We start from the raw sequence: 18,040 nt of genomic DNA on the forward strand, positions 1-18,040 counted from the left end.
AAAAAAATATGTAAGTATTAAATGTTATCAAGAATGTGCCTGTCACTACATAACATATATACGAACATCATGTACATGAAACCTTAAGAGAAGTGTTTGGATGTTTTTTAAGCGCTTTATGGGCAGACTTTTGATTACAATTATTTAGTTCTTAGAATGTGTTAATAGGCAAAAAATGTTAAAAAATTTAGTTCCACTTTAAATTGAGCGATTTATTTGTGAAATTAATGCGTCATTGTATGCTTAAAATTAGAAAACTATGTAAATATTAAATGTTATCAAGAATGTGCCTGTCACTACATAACATATATACTTACATCATGTAAATCATTTAATGAAAGTGTTTGGGGGATATTTAAGCACTTTATAGACTGACTTTTCATTACAATTATTTAGTTTTTAGAATGCAAAAAAAAAAGAAAACCATATGTGTGCCTGTCTTACATAATGATTTTGAATACAACATTAGGCAACATTTTAAAAAAATTGCAGTTCCCCTTTAAAGAGAGCGATGCATTTGGGAAATTAAACCGTCATCATTTGCTTAAAATTATAATTTTTTTAAAATATGTAAGTATTAAATGTTATCAAGAATGTGCCTGTCACTACATAACATATATACGAACATCATGTACATGAAACCTTAATAGAAGTGTTTGGATGTTTTTTTAAGCGCTTTATGGGCAGACTTTTGATTACAATTATTTAGTTTTTAGAATGTGTTAAAAAGAAAAAAACATGTGTGCCTGTCTTACATAATGATTTTGAATAACAGGCAAAAAACGTTTGAAAATGCATTTCCCCCTTAAATTGAGCAATTTATTTGTGAAATGAATGCGTCTTTGTATGCTTAAAATTAGAAAACTATGTAAAAATAAATGTTAAGAATGTGCCTGTCACTACATAACATATATACTTAAATCATGTATATCATTTAATGAAAGTGTTTGGGTGATTTTTAAGCACTTTGTAGACTGATTTTTCATTAAAATTATTTAGTTTTTAAAATGCAAAAAAAAGAAAACCATATGTGTGCCTGTCTTACATAATGATTTTGAATACCGGTAATAGGCAACATTTTTTTAATAATGCAGTTGCCCTTTAAAGAGAGCGATGCATTTGAGAAATTAAACCGTCATCGTTTGCTTAAAATTATTATTTTTTTAAATATGTAAGTATTAAATGTTATCAAGAATGTGCCTGTCACTATATAACATATATACGAACATCATGTATATGAAACCTTAATAGAAGTGTTTGGATGTTTTTTTAAGCGCTTTATGGGCAGACTTTTGATTACAATTATTTTTAGTTTTTAGAATGCATTAAAAAGGAGACCATGTGTGTGCCTGTCTTACACAATGATTGTGACTATGAAACCTTAATAGAAGTGTTTGGATGTTTTTTTAAGCGCTTTATGGGCAGACTTTTGATTACAATTATTTAGATTTTAGAATGTGTTAAAAAGAAAAGAACATGTGTGCCTGTCTTACATAATGATTTTGAATAACAGGTAAAAAAACGTTTAAAAATGTAGTTCCCCTTTAAATTGAGCGATTTATTTGTGAAATTAATGCGTCATTGTATGCTTAAAATTAGAAAACTATGTAAATATTAAATTTTATCAAGAATGTGCCTGTCACTACATAACATATATACTTACATCATATACATCATTTAATGAAAGTGTTTGGGGGATTTTTAAGCACTTTATAGAATGACTTTTCATTACAATTATTTACTTTTTAGAATGCAAAAAAACCCAAAAAAAAAACCATGTGTGCCTGTCTTACATAATGATTTTGAATACCGGTAATAGGCAACATTTTAAAAAAAAGAATGCAGTTCCCCTTTTAAAGAGAGCGATGCATTTGAGAAATTAATCTGTCATCGTTTGCTTAAAGTTATAAAAAAATATGTAAGTATTAAATGTTATCAAGAATGTGCCTGTCACTACATAACATATATACGAACATCATGTATATCATTTAATGAAAGTGTTTGGATGTTTTTTTTAAGCTTTTTGTAGGCAGACTATTTAAATACAATTATTCTTAGTTTTTAGAATGCATTAAAAAGGAGACCATATGTGTGTGCCTGTCTTACATAATGATTGTGAATAACGGGCACCATTTGACAATAAATGCAGTTGCCCTTCAAAGAGAGCGATGGCCAGGGTGAGCAGGTCCTCTCAAGCCAAAGCCGATCTTTTATTTATGAGCCGCAGGAAGTCCTTGGCGGTGTCCTCGCCATGATACCCAGGAAGTAAGCACAAAAACTCAGCCCGGCAGTCAGCGGGGGGTCTTTTTTTTTTTTTTTTTTTTTTTCAAGGATCCATTTTCACACGCTTGTCTTTCCCCTCAGCTCCTCCGAGATTCACCAAGATCCCCACAGACCAGATCGGCGTGTCGGGGGGCGTGGCCTCCTTCGTGTGCCAGGCCGCCGGGAGTCCCAAGCCCGTGGTCTACTGGAACAAGAAGGGCAAGAAGGTCAACTCTCAGCGTATCGAGGTGGTTGTCACAGTTCGCCAACTCTCTACGATAACACACCTGATACCTGACATCTCCTGATAACACACCTGATACCTGACATCTCCTGATAACACACCTGATACCTGACATCTCCTGATAACACACCTGATAACACACCTGATACCTGACATCTCCTGATAACACACCTGATACCTGACATCGCCTGATAACACACCTGATAACACACCTGATACCTGACATTTCCTGATAACACACCTGATAACACACCTGATCACACACCTGATACCTGACATCTCCTGATAACACACCTGATACCTGACATCTCCTGATAACACACCTGGTACCTGACATCTCCTGATAACACACCTGATACCTGATAACAGACCCGATACCTGACATCTCCTGATAACACACCTGATAACACACCTGATACCTGACATCTCCTGATAACACACCTGATACCTGACATCTCCTGATAACACACCTGATACCTGACATCACCTGATTACACACCTGATAACTCACTTGATAACACACCTGATACCTGACATCTCCTGATAACACACCTGATACCTGACATCTCCTGATAACACACCTGATAACACACCTGATAACACACCTGCTACCTGACATCTCCTGATAACACACCTGATACTTGACATCTCCTGATAACACAGCTGATAACTCACTTGATAACACACCTGATACCTGACATCTCCTGATAACACACCTGATACCTGACATCTCCTGATAACACACCTGATACTTGACATCTCCTGATAACACAGCTGATAACTCACTTGATAACACACCTGATACCTGACATCTCCTGATAACACACCTGATACCTGACATCTCCTGATAACACACCTGATACCTGACATCTCCTGTTAACACACCTGATACCTGACATCTCCTGATAACACACCTGATACCTGACATCTCCTGATAACACACCTGATAACACACCTGATACCTGACATCTCCTGATAACACACCTGATACCTGACATCTCCTGATAACACACCTGATAACTCACCTGGTAACACACCTGATAACACACCTGATCACTCACCTGGTAACACACCTGATACCTGACATCTCCTGATAACTCACCTGGTAACATACCTGATAAATCCCCTGGTAACACACCTGATAACTCACCTGGTAACACACCTGGTAACTCACCTGGTAACACACCTGATACCTGACATCTCCTGATAACTCACCTGGTAACACACCTGATAACACACCTGATACCTGACATCTCCTGATAACTCACCTGGTAACACACCTGATACCCGACATCTCCTGATAACACGCCTGATAACACACCTGATATCTGACATCTCCTGATAACTCACCTGATAACACACCTGATACCTGACATCTCCTGATAACTCACCTGGTAACACACCTGATACCCGACATCTGCTGATAACACACCTGATATCTGACATCTCCTGATAACTCACCTGGTAACTCACTTGATAACACACCTGATAACACACCTGATACCTGACATCTCCTGATAACACACCTGATAACTCACCTGGTAACATACCTGATAACACACCTAAAACCTGATAACACACCTGATATCTGACATCTCCTGATAACTCACCTGGTAACTCACTTGATAACACACCTGATAACACACCTAAAACCTGATATCTCCTGATAACACACCTGATAACACACCTGATACCTGACATCTCCTGATAACTAACCTGATAACTCATCTGATAACTCACCTGGTAACTCACTTGATAACACACCTGATAACACACCTAAAACCTGATATCTCCTGATAACACACCTGATAACACACCTGATAACACACCTGATAACACACCTGATACCTGACATGTCCTGATAACTCACCTGATAACTAACCTGATAACACACCTGATAACACACCTGATACCTGACATCTCCTGATAACACACCTGATAACTCACCTGGTAACACACCTGATAACACACCTAAAACCTGATATCTCCTGATAACACACCTGATAACACACCTGATATCTGACATCTCCTGATAACTCACCTGGTAACTCACTTGATAACACACCTGATAACACACCTAAAACCTGATATCTCCTGATAACACACCTGATAACGCACCTGATACCTGACATCTCCTGATAACTAACCTGATAACTCATCTGATAACTCACCTGGTAACTCACTTGATAACACACCTGATAACACACCTAAAACCTGATATCTCCTGATAACACACCTGATAACACACCTGATAACACACCTGATACCTGACATCTCCTGATAACTAACCTGATAACTCATCTGATAACTCACCTGGTAACTCACTTGATAACACACCTGATAACACACCTGATACCTGACATCTCCTGATAACTAACCTGATAACTCATCTTGTAACACACCTGATTCCTTGACATCTCCTGATAACACATCTGATAACCATAGTGGATCCAACATAATAGTGAGAGTCCAGTCCATAGTGGATCTAACATAATAGTGAGAGTCCAGTTCATAGTGGAACTCACATAATAGTGTGAGAGTCCAGTCCATAGTGGATCTAACATAATAGTGAGAGTCCAGTTCATAGTGGATCTAACATAATAGTGTGAGAGTCCAGTCCATAGTGGATCTAACATAATAGTGAGAGTTCTGAACACATGCAGTGTTGATGGTCTTCATGCACCAGCAAGCACTTTCAGTCCCAGTGACGCTTCACCTTCTGCCTTGCCTGCATTCATGCTTTTGAGTGTTTAGTGCGTGGAATAACATTCCACCCCACACAGTGGTAAGTAGCGGCTGTCACACCACTTTCCTGCAGGTACGTGTCCTGGTGACTCGTACTAACACATGGCAGCAAGGATTGTTAGGGACCGAAGACCCTTTGGAACAGAGGACCCAATTGTATTTCTAAGGTTTTATTATTATACCGCCGCCTCTTTGAGCTGTAATTTGACCCCTTTAACATGCTTCAAAACTCACCAAATTTTACACACACATCAAGACTGGCTAAAATTGCCATCTAATAAGAAACCAAACCCCAAAACTAAAAATTGAGCTCTAGCGCCCCCTAGGAATAAAACAGTGACAAAACTGCTCTTGGGAAGAAAACACAGACAAAACTGCTTGTAACTTCCGTGAGGAATGTCGTAGAGACATGAAACAAAAACTTCTATATAGGTCTGACTTACACCTACATTTCATAAAATGACATCCTTCAGCAAAAATCCTCAAGAAGTTGGCAAACACCCCTTCAAAAGAAAAGCTTCCTAAAAAAATTTTATTTTTGCCTTTTTGAGCTGTAATTTGACCCCCTTAAAATGCTTCAAAACTCACCAAACTGGACGCACACATCAGGACGGTGAAAATTGTGATCTAATAAAAAAAAATGAAATAAATAAAAAATTCAAAATTGCGCTCTAGCGCCCCCTAGGAATAAAACACAAACAGAACTGCTCTTGGGAAGAAAACACGGACAAAACTGCTTGTAACTTCCAGTAGGAATGTCGTAGAGACATGAAACAAAAACTTCTATGTAGGTCTCACTTAGACCTACATTTCATTATTGACATCCTTCAGCAAAAATCAACAGGAAGTTGACAATTACCCCTTCAAAACAAAAGTTTTGTAAAAACCCGTCACCTTTTTTCAAGCATTATCTCCTCTGAGCACGTTTGTTGTGTCGGCTTCAAACTACCACAGAAGACAGATTGAACCCTTCTGGTTAAAAGTTGCGGAAATAGTTTTTCTAACTGCTCCTGGTTTTGATTTTACGAGCCTTCAAAGAAATGCTGCGCTGCTGCTGCGCTGCTGCCGTCTCAAGATGGCCGCTTAAATGCAGGAAGCACCAGCGTGACCACACAATGCAGAGAAGGTAGGTACTATGCAGGTAAAGATATGTTGACTGGGTGAAAGAAGGAGGCACCAGTTTGACCCCAGGATGCAGGGAAGGTAGGTAAAGTGCAGGTAAATATATGTTGAATGGGTAAAGGCAGGAAACACCAGTAAAAGTCGGTCCCGTCCATCGCTGCTTGCAGCTTCAATTTTTGTTTGTTTGTTTTATTTATATTATTTGTTCAAGTGTTTATCCTTTCACGTGCATATAAATGATGAGAAGCGACTGACCTTATTGTCAGTATGCAACCGATGCAGTATAGACCCGTTTTGGAATAAAAATGGTTTCTGAATACTTGAATAACAAACCATGAAAAAAACATTCTTAATTTATTGATAATCTTATTTATCTCACCATGACGTTAAAAGTCTGATAATGAAGACAACACATGATGCAAGTGTCCGTATTAGCTATATTAGCCTACTATCAAAATTACTTTAAAAGTCTTGTCTCGGTGTTGTAATGAAGACAAAACATGATATGTCTATATTAGCCTAATATCAAAATGACTTTAAAATACTTTTAAAAGTGTTATAATGACGGCAACGCATGATGTGTCTATATTAGCTTACTATCAAAATGACTTTAAAAGTCTTATATAATTGTTATAATGAAGGCAACACATGATGTAAGTGTCTATATCAGCCTACTATAAAAATAACTTTAAAAGTCTTATATAAGTGTTATAATGAAGGCAACACGTAATGTAAGTGTCTATATTAGCCTACTATCAAAATGACTTTAAAAGTCTTAAATAAGTGTTATAATGAAGACAACACATGATGTAAGTGTCTATATTAGCCTACTATCAAAATGACTTTAAAAGACTTTTAAAAGTGTTATAATGAAGGCAACACATGATGTGTCTATATTAGCCTACTATCAAAATGACTTTAAAAGACTTTTAAAAGTGTTATAATGAAGACAACACGTGATGTAAGTGTCTAGATTAGTCTACTATCAAAATGACTTTAAAAGACTTTTAAAAGTGCTATAATGAAGGCAACACATGATGTAAGTGTCTGTATTAGCCTACTATCAAAATGACTTTAAAAGTCTTGTATAAGTGTTATAATGAAGACAACACATGATGTAAGTGTCTATATTAGCTTACTATCAAAATGACTTTAAAAGACTTTAAAAAGTGTTATGACGGCAACACATGATGTAAGTGTCTATATTAGCCTACTATCAAAATGACTTTAAAAGACTTTTAAAAGTTTTATAATGAAGACAATACATTTTGTAAGTGTCTATATCAGCCTACTATCAAAATTACTTTAAAAGTCTTATATAAGTGTTATAATGAAGACAACACTTGATGTAAGTGTCTATATCAGCCTACTATTAAAATGACTTTAAAAGCCTTATATAAGTGTTATAATGAAGACAACACATGATGTAAGTGTCTATATTAGCCTACTATCAAAATGACTTTAAAAGTCTTCTATAAGTGTTATAATGAAGACAACATGTGATGTAAGTGTCTATATTAGCCTACTATCAAAATGACTTTGAAAGACTTTTAAAAGTGTTATAATGAAGACAATACATGTTGTAAGTGTGTATATTAGCCTACTATCAAAATGACTTTAAAAGTCTCGTATAAGTGTTATAATGAAGACAACCCATGATTTAAGTGTCTATATTAGCCTACTATCAAAATGACTTTAAAGTCTTAAATAAGTGTTATAATGAAGACAACACATGATGTAAGTGTCTATATCGGCCTACTATCAAAATGACTTTAAAAGTCTTATATAAGTGTTATAATGAAGACAACACGTGATGTAAGTGTCTATATTAGCCTACTATCAAAATGACTTTAAAAGACTTCTAAAAGTGTTATAATGAAGACAACACATGATGCAAGTGTCTATATCGGCCTACTATAAAAATGACTTTAAAAGTTTTATATAAGTGTTATAAAGAAGGCAACACGTAATGTAAGTGTCTATATTAGCTTACTATCAAAATGACTTTAAAAGACTTTTAAAAGTTTTATAATGAAGGCAACACATGATGTAAGTGTCTATATCAGCCTACTATCAAAATGACTTTAAAAGTCTTATATAAGTGTTATAATGAAGACAACACGTGATGTAAGTGTCTATATTAGCTTACTATCAAAATGACTTTAAAAGACTTTTAAAAGTTTTATAATGAAGGCAACACATGATATAAGTGTCTATATTAGCCTACTATCAAAATGACTTTAAAAGTGTTATAATGAAAGCAACACATGATGTAAGTGTCTATATCAGCCTACTATTAAAATTACTTTAAAAGTCTTATATAAGTGTTATAATGAAGACAACACATGATGTAAGTGTCTATATTAGCTTACTATCAAAATGACTTTAAAAGACTTTAAAAAGTGTTATGACGGCAACACATGATGTAAGTGTCTATATTAGCCTACTATCAAAATGACTTTAAAAGACTTTTAAAAGTTTTATAATGAAGACAATACATTTTGTAAGTGTCTATATCAGCCTACTATCAAAATTACTTTAAAAGTCTTATATAAGTGTTATAATGAAGACAACACTTGATGTAAGTGTCTATATCAGCCTACTATTAAAATGACTTTAAAAGCCTTATATAAGTGTTATAATGAAGACAACACATGATGTAAGTGTCTATATTAGCCTACTATCAAAATGACTTTAAAAGTCTTCTATAAGTGTTATAATGAAGACAACATGTGATGTAAGTGTCTATATTAGCCTACTATCAAAATGACTTTGAAAGACTTTTAAAAGTGTTATAATGAAGACAATACATGTTGTAAGTGTGTATATTAGCCTACTATCAAAATGACTTTAAAAGTCTCGTATAAGTGTTATAATGAAGACAACCCATGATTTAAGTGTCTATATTAGCCTACTATCAAAATGACTTTAAAGTCTTAAATAAGTGTTATAATGAAGACAACACATGATGTAAGTGTCTATATCGGCCTACTATCAAAATGACTTTAAAAGTCTTATATAAGTGTTATAATGAAGACAACACGTGATGTAAGTGTCTATATTAGCCTACTATCAAAATGACTTTAAAAGACTTCTAAAAGTGTTATAATGAAGACAACACATGATGCAAGTGTCTATATCGGCCTACTATAAAAATGACTTTAAAAGTTTTATATAAGTGTTATAAAGAAGGCAACACGTAATGTAAGTGTCTATATTAGCTTACTATCAAAATGACTTTAAAAGACTTTTAAAAGTTTTATAATGAAGGCAACACATGATGTAAGTGTCTATATCAGCCTACTATCAAAATGACTTTAAAAGTCTTATATAAGTGTTATAATGAAGACAACACGTGATGTAAGTGTCTATATTAGCTTACTATCAAAATGACTTTAAAAGACTTTTAAAAGTTTTATAATGAAGGCAACACATGATATAAGTGTCTATATTAGCCTACTATCAAAATGACTTTAAAAGTGTTATAATGAAAGCAACACATGATGTAAGTGTCTATATCAGCCTACTATTAAAATTACTTTAAAAGTCTTATATAAGTGTTATAATGAAGACAACACATGATGTAAGTGTCTATATCAGCCTACTATCAAAATGACTGTCATGCCTCCAGTTCGACGTGACTAATCCGTTTTTTCCCTTCCTGCACGCCCTCCAGACCATCGAATTCGACGAAGGCGCCGGCGCCGTGCTGAGGATCCAGCCCCTCCGAGCGCCGCGGGACGAGAACATCTACGAGTGCGTGGCGCGCAACAGCGAGGGCGAGCTGTCCGTCACCGCCAAGCTGGCCATCATCAGAGGTGAGACAACGGCGGCCACGTGGCTTCCTTCATTCTCTCTCCACACGCGCCACGGACGGAGATGTTGATAGGCCGGCGCCGCCATGCCAGCTATGAACTGGCCCATAGTCTCCTGGGACGGAACACAATGTGCGTCTCCCAGGCAGCTATGAACTGGCCCATAGTCTCCCGGGACGGAACACAATGTGCGTCTCCCAGGCAGCTATGAACTGGACTCGCAGCTGCGAGCGCTGGCCGCACGCCCGGCACGGCCGCGGAGAACAAAGCAAATTCATGGGGATTAGAGTCCCGGTCTGCCGGCAGCAAAGTGAGGGAGGTTGAGGGGAGGAGAAACTAGAAGAAAAGGCCTTTAGGCTTGAGTCAAGTGGTGGAAAATGAAGGAAAATGGGACGTGAGAGAAGGAAAGGACGGTTAGGAGAATGGAGGACTTGATGAACAGAAGGTCCATCATCTCCGCAAACAGCTCCGGTCTAAAAACCATTACTGCGTGAACCGCACCTGGGGACGGGTGGTTGGTGGTCCGGGGGGCTTGCGTGCAGGACTAACCTTCTGCAAAAAGTCACTGTTCAAAAAATGAGAAAAAAAAAAAGAATACAAAAATGAGGAGTATTTTATTTGAACTAAGCAACTTTTTATTTATTTATTTATATGTATTTATTTATGTACACTATTTATTTATTTAGATTTATGTATTTATTTGTTACACTGTTTATTTATTTGTTCATTTATTTAAGATGGTATTTAGTTTATTTGAACTGAGCAAAATTGTATTTATGTATTTATTTATGTATACTATTTATTATTAATGTATTCATTTATATTTATTTATTTATGTATCCTATTTATACAATTTATTTATTTAAAATTGTACTTATTTTATTTTAACAGCAAAATTGTAGTTATTTATTTATGTATAGTATTTGTTTATTTATTTATTTATTTATTTATGTATACTATTTACTTAATTATTTATTTATTTAAAATTGTATTTATTTAATTTAAATCAAGCAACATTTCATTTAGTTAAAAGGGATAAGCGGTAGTAGAAAATGGATGGATGGATGGGTGGCTAGATGGACGGATGGATGGATGGATATTTATTCATTCATTTATGTATTTATTTATGTATACTATTTATTATTAATGTATTCTTTTATATTTTTTTATTTATGTATCCTATTTATACTAGTTATTTATTTAAAATTGTACTTCTTTTATTTTAACAAAGCAAAATTGTAGTTATTTATTTATTTTTGTATAGTATTTGTTTATTTATTTATTTATTTATACTATTTACTTGATTATTTATTTATTTAAAATTTTATTTATTTAATTTAAATCAAGCCACATTTTATTTAGTTAGAAGAGATAAGCGGTAGTAGAAAATGGATGGGTGGCTAGATGGACGGATGGATGTATGGATATTTATTTATTCATTTATGGTATTTATTTATGTATACTATTTATTATTAATGTATTTATTGATATTTATTTATATATGCATCCTATTTATACTATTTATTTATTTAAAATTGTACTTATTTTATTTTAACAAAGCAAAATTGTAGTTATTTATTTATGTATGTATAGTATTTGTTTATTTATTTATGTATACTATTTATACTATTTACTTAATTATTTATTGATTTAAAATTGTATTTATTTAATTTAAATCAAGCAACATTTTATTTAGTTAAAAGGGATAAGCGGTAGTAGAAAATGGATGGGTGGCCAGATGGACGGATGGATATTTATTTATTCATTTATGGTATTTATTTATGTACAGTATTTATTATTAATGTATTTATTTATATTTATTTATATATGTATCCTATTTATACTATTTATTTATTTAAAATTGTACTTATTTTATTTTAACAAACCAAAATTGTAGTTATTTATTTATTTCTGTATTGTATTTGTTTATTTATTTATTTATGTATACTATTTGTACTATTTACTTAATTATTTATTGATTTAAAATCGTATTTATTTAATTTAAATCAAGCAACATTTTGTTTAGTTAAAAGGGATAAGCGGTAGTAGAAAATGGATGGATGGATGGATGGATGGATGGATGGATGGATATGTATTTATTCATTTACGGTATTCATTTATTTATTTATGTATACTATTAATTATTAATTTATTAATTTATGTATCCTATGTACAATATTTATTTATTCAAAATTGTACTTTTTTATTTCAACAAAGCAAAATTGTATCTGTTTATTTATTTATTTATGTATACTATTTGTTTATTTATTTATGTATACTATTTATACTATTTACTTAATTATTTATTTAACATTTATTTAATTTTTTATTTATTTAAGATTGTATTTATTTAATTTAAATTAAGCAACATTTTATTTAGTTAAAAGGGATACGCGGTAGAAAATGGATGGATGGATGGATGATAGATGGACGGATGGATGGATGAATATTTATTTATTCATTTACAGTATTTATTTATGTATTTATTTATTTATATGTATATATTTTATGTATATTTATTTATTTATGTGTACTATTTATTTATTTATTTATTCATATATTTATGGATACTATTTATTTATTTAAAATTGTGTTTATTTTATTTGAACTAAACCAAACGATCTGCCAATAATGCAAGACAATTTGGCTTGTCAAGACTTTCCAAAACATTAACTTTAGAATTTGATGCCAGACACACGTCACAAAGAAGTTGGGAAAGGTGGCGATAAATACTGATAAAGTTGAGGAATGCTCATCAAACACTTATTTGGAACATCCCATAGGTGTGCAGGCTATTTGGGAACAGGTGGGTGCCATGATTGAGTATAAAAGCAGCTTCCCAAAAAATGCTCAGTCTTTCACAAGAAAGGATGGGGCGAGGTACACCCCTTTGTCCACAACTGCGTGAGCAAATAGTCACAGTTTAAGAACAACCTTTCTCAAAGTGCAATTGCAAGAAATTTAGGGATTTCAACATCTACGCTCCGTAATATAATCAAAAGGTTCAGAGAATCTGGAGAAATCACTCCACGTAAGCGATGATATAAGGGACCTCAGTTCCCTCAGGCGATACTGCATCAAAAACCGACATCAGCGTGTAAAGGATATCACCACATGGGCTCAGGAACACTTCATAAAACCACTGTCACTAAATACAGTTGGTCGTTACATCTGTAAGTGCAAGTTAAAACTCCACTATGCAAAGCCAAAGCCATTTATCAACAACACCCAGAAACGCCGCCGGCTTCTCTGGGCCCGAGATCATCTAAGATGGACTGATGCAAAGTGGAAAAGTGTTCTGTGGTCTGACGAGTCCACATTTCATATTGTTTTTTGGAAACGGTGAACGTCGTGTCCTCCGGACCAAAAAGGAAAAGAACCATCCGGACTGTTATCGACGCAAAGTTCAAAAGCCAGCATCTGTGATGGTATGGGGGTGCATTAGTGCCCAAGGCATGGGTAACTTACACATCTGTGAAGGCACCATTAATGCTGAAAGGTACATACAGGTTTTGGAGCAACATATGTTGTCATCCAAGCAACGTTATCATGGACGCCCCTGCTTATTCCAACAAGACAATGCCAAGCCACATTCAGCACGTGTTACAACAGCGTGGCTTCGTAAAAAAAGAGTGCCACTACTTTCCTGGCCCGCCTGCAGTCCAGACCTGTCTTCCATGGAAAATGTGTGGCGCATTATGAAGCGTGGGCTCAGGAACACTTCAGCAAACCACTGTCAGTAACTACAATTGGACATTACATCTGTAAATTCAAGTTAAAACTCTACCATGCAGAGCGAAAGCCATTTATCAACAACACCCGGAAATATCGCCAGATTCGCTAGGCCCGAGCTCATCTAAGTTATACTGATGCAAGGTGGAAAAGTGTTCTGTGGTCTGACGAGTCCACATTTCAATTGTTCTTGGAAACTGTGCACGTGGTGTCCTCCAGAACAAAGAGGAAAATAACCATTTGGATTTACAGGCGGTTTAAAAGTCAGCATTTGTGATGGTATGGGGGTGCATTAGTGCCCAAAGCATGGGCAACTTACACATCTGTGAAGGCACCATTAATGCTGGAAGGTACATACAGGTTTTGGAGCAACATATATTGTCATCCAAGCAACGGTATCATGGACGCCCCTGCTTATTTCAGCAAAACAATGCCAAGCCACATATTACAACAGCGTGGCTTCGTAGTAAAAGAGTGCGGGCACTTTCCTGGCCCGCCAGCAGTCCAATGGAAAATGTGTGGCGCATTATGAAGCGTAAAATACGACAGTGGAGACCCCGGACTGTTGAAGGACTGAAGCTCTACATAAAACAAAAACGGGAAATAATTCCACTTTCAAAGCTTCAACAATTAGTTTCCTCAGTTCCCAAACGTTTATTGAGTGTTGCTAAAAGAAAAGGTGATGTAACACAGTGGTGAACAGGCCCTTTCCCAACTACTTTGGCACGTGTTGCAGCCATGGAATTCTAAGTTAATTATTATTTGCAAAAAAAAAAAATTGTATTCCGTTTATATTGACATCTAACACAATTTTCCAACTCATATGGAAACAGGGTTTATAAAACAAGTAAAACACTCCAACATAAAATCTGCCTGGTGAGAAGAATGATCTTATCAGACAGAAAATAAGCAAATATCAGCCTTATTTGACTTATTTCATCTTATTTCGATTTCACTTTTTGTGGTGCGTTTGTGCAAACTTGAATCTGAAGGAATTCTTCCCATCCTGGCCTCTGTGATCTGATTCCTCCTAATCAGCGGCCTTGGGTGCAGCGACTGGAAGGGAGGATTGTCCACAATATTTTACTTCAACTTTACTTGCCACCGCCGTGGCTGAGGGGTCAACTTGGGGGGGGGGAACAAAAACCATGGACACATTTAATGGGATTATAAACCCGACCGGAATGAAAATGCTGCACGTGAACACGCTAGTGGGAGTGTTCTGTCACGGTTCTCCCGTGTGTCGTGTTTTAGTTCTTGTTCTGCGCTCCTATTTTGGTGGCTTTTCCTTTTTTTGTTGCAGTTTTATGGTCTTCCTTTGAGCGCTGTTCCCCCCGCGCCGGCTTTGTTTTAGCGATCGAGAACATTGAAGTTGTTATCTTTCTTTGTATGGATGTTGTTGATCGTCAAGTCATGTATGGATGTACTTTGTCTGCTGCTTCACACGCCGTAAGTTTTTGCTGTCGTCCAGCATTCTGTTTTTGTTTGCTTTGTAGCCAGTTCAGATTGAGTTTCGTTTTGCATAGCCGTCCGTAAGCTTCAATGCCTTTTCTTAGGGGCGTTCACCTTTTTGTTTGTGTCTGCTGCTCCACACGCTGCAAGTGTGTCTACTACTCCACACGTTGTAAGTTTTTGCTGTCGTCCAGCATTTAGTTTTTGTTTGCTTTGTAGCCAAGTCAGATTGAGTTTCGTTCTGCATAGCCATCCCTAAGCTTCAATGCCTTTTCTTAGGGGCATTCGCCTTTTTGTTTATTTTTGTCTGCTGCTCCAGACGCTGTAAGTTTTTGCTGTCATCCAGCATTCTGTTTTTGTTTGCTTTGTAGCCAGTTCAGATTGAGTTTCGTTCTGCATAGCCGTCCGTAAGCTTCATTGCCTTTTTTTAGGGGATTTCACCTTTTTGTTTATTTTTTTCTGCTGCTCCACACGCTGTAAGTTTTTGCTGTCGTCCAGCATTCTGTTCTTGTTTGCTTTGTAGCCAGTTCAGGTTGAGTTTTGTCCTGCATAGCCTTCCCTAACCTTCAATTCCTTTTCTTGGGGGCATTCACATTTTTGTTTATTTTTGGTTTAAGCATTAGATACCTTTTTACTTTATTCATTTCCCACGGCTGTATCTCACAGTGGGTTGAAAAAAAACTGCTCCAGACGATATCATGCCATCCAAGTGCGCTGTGACTGACACAAACAAAATCAAAGAATACGTTTCACGGGCTGTCACGAATACGCTGTCCATTAGTGAGCAGAGACTTTGATGACGAAGTGGTGGTGATGGGCTCCATGCTTGACCCACACTAATGTGTGCTGCTGTTTGCGGCCCACAGGATGTGGCCCACCGCTCTATATGCTTGCTAATGGACGACGCTTTATGGTCACTTTTCTTTTTCACCCTTCTTTCGCCCTACTTTCACTTGCCACTGCGCAGTTCTAATTTCCTCTCTTTGTGCTTTATTCATTATTTTTTTTTCATTTTGACGCTCATCAATCCCGCTTGACCTCACTCTAAATCACACCCACATCACAGACATGCTGACAACGCTCCAGACATTGGCATAATTTGCATGATTTTCTTTAAAATGGCTCAAAAATGTATACAGACATTTAAAACTAATGTTTTTATTCATTAGTATTAACATTTACTGAAGATGTGTCCAAGCTGCACCGCAAGGTGTTTCTCAAATCTTCATATAGTTTTAATCGTTTTGCCATAATTTTAGTAGTTTTTTTGGGGGGAAGGGGGGGGGGGGTTGTCAAGTATTAACATACTTTTATTGGCTTTTGTTAGCAACAAATGTAGCATCTTCTTCTGGTGTTATTCTAAAATGTACTCGTGTTTAGTAACTACTTCTGTCCCTCCATGTCGCTGACTAAAGAGACTGAAGCTAGCATGACTTTGTCTTCTTAAAAGCCGCCATTTTCCTCTTAATATTTGCACATTTTCTAGATGTTTGTCGGCGAATATGTCTGTGATATTTATACAAATCACACCCACATCACAGACGTGCTGACAATGGCGTAATTTGGATAATTTGCCTTTATGATTATATGATTTTTCTTTAAAAAGGCTCAATAATGTATACAGACATGTAAAACTAATATTGTTTATTTAATTAGTATTAACATATATTTTTAATTGTTTTGCCATAATTTTAGTAGTTTTTTTTGTCAAGTGTTCACATACAATTAATGACTTTTTTTAGCAACATATATAGCATCTTCTTCTGGTGTTATTCTAAAATGTACTCGTGTTTAGTAACTACTTCTGTCCCTCTATGTCGCTGACCAAAGATACTGATGCTAGCATGACTTTTTCTTCTTAAAACCCGCCACTGTCCTCTTAATGTTTGCACATTTTCTAAATGGCTGTCCGCGAATATATCTGTGATATATATATATATATATATATATATATATATGTACAAATCACACCCAGATCACAGACGTGCTGACAATGCTGCAGACAATGGTGTAATTTGGATAATTTGCTTTTATGATGATGTGATTTTTCTTTAAAAAGGCTCAATAATGTATACAGATATGTAAAACTAATATTTTTTATTTAATTAGTATTAACATATATTTTTAATCGTTTTGCCATAATTTTAGTAGTTTTTTTTGTTTTTTTTGTCAAGTGTTCACATACAATTAATGACTTTTTTTAGCAACATATGTAGCATCGTCTTCTGGTGTTATTATATAATGTACTCGTGTTTAGTGACTACTTCTGTCCCTCTATGTCGCTGACCAAAGATACTGAAGCTAGCATGACTTTTTCTTCTTAAAAGCCGCCACTGTCCTCTTAATGTTTGCACATTTTCTAGATGGCTGTCCGCGAATATATCTGTGATATATATATGTACAAATCACACCCACATCACAGACGTGCTGACAATGCTGCAGACACTGGTGTAATTTAGATCATTTGCTTTTATGAGATAGGATTTTCTTTAGAAAGGCTCAAAAATGTATACAGACATTGAAAGCTAATGTTTTTATTCATTAGTATTAACACATATTTTTAATTGTTTTGCGATCATTTTAGTAGTTTTTTTTGTTTGTTTTTTGTCAAGTGTTCACATACATTAATTACTTTTTTTTAGCAACAAATGTAGCATCTTCTTCTGGT

The 18,040-nt window shown here is 35.3% G+C and overlaps 1 protein-coding gene across 11 annotated transcripts in view; it reads left to right on the forward strand.

Annotated features, from left to right (window-relative positions):
• LOC133568033 (receptor-type tyrosine-protein phosphatase S-like) overlaps positions 1-18,040 on the forward strand; it is a 293,725-nt gene that overhangs the window by 93,457 nt on the left and 182,228 nt on the right. For 6 of the 11 annotated variants that reach the window (XM_061919726.1, XM_061919727.1, XM_061919729.1 and 3 more), the window contains exons 3-4: positions 2,365-2,513; positions 10,050-10,191. In XM_061919726.1, the coding sequence (XP_061775710.1) occupies positions 2,365-2,513; positions 10,050-10,191 (291 nt within the window). The remainder of the gene's footprint in view (positions 1-2,364; positions 2,514-10,049; positions 10,192-18,040) is intronic. The other 5 variants (XM_061919728.1, XM_061919736.1, XM_061919730.1 and 2 more) reach the window with 1 other exon arrangement.

The sequence above is a fragment of the Nerophis ophidion genome, linkage group LG14 (assembly GCF_033978795.1).
Source record: "Nerophis ophidion isolate RoL-2023_Sa linkage group LG14, RoL_Noph_v1.0, whole genome shotgun sequence".
Taxonomy (NCBI): Eukaryota; Metazoa; Chordata; class Actinopteri; order Syngnathiformes; family Syngnathidae; genus Nerophis; species Nerophis ophidion.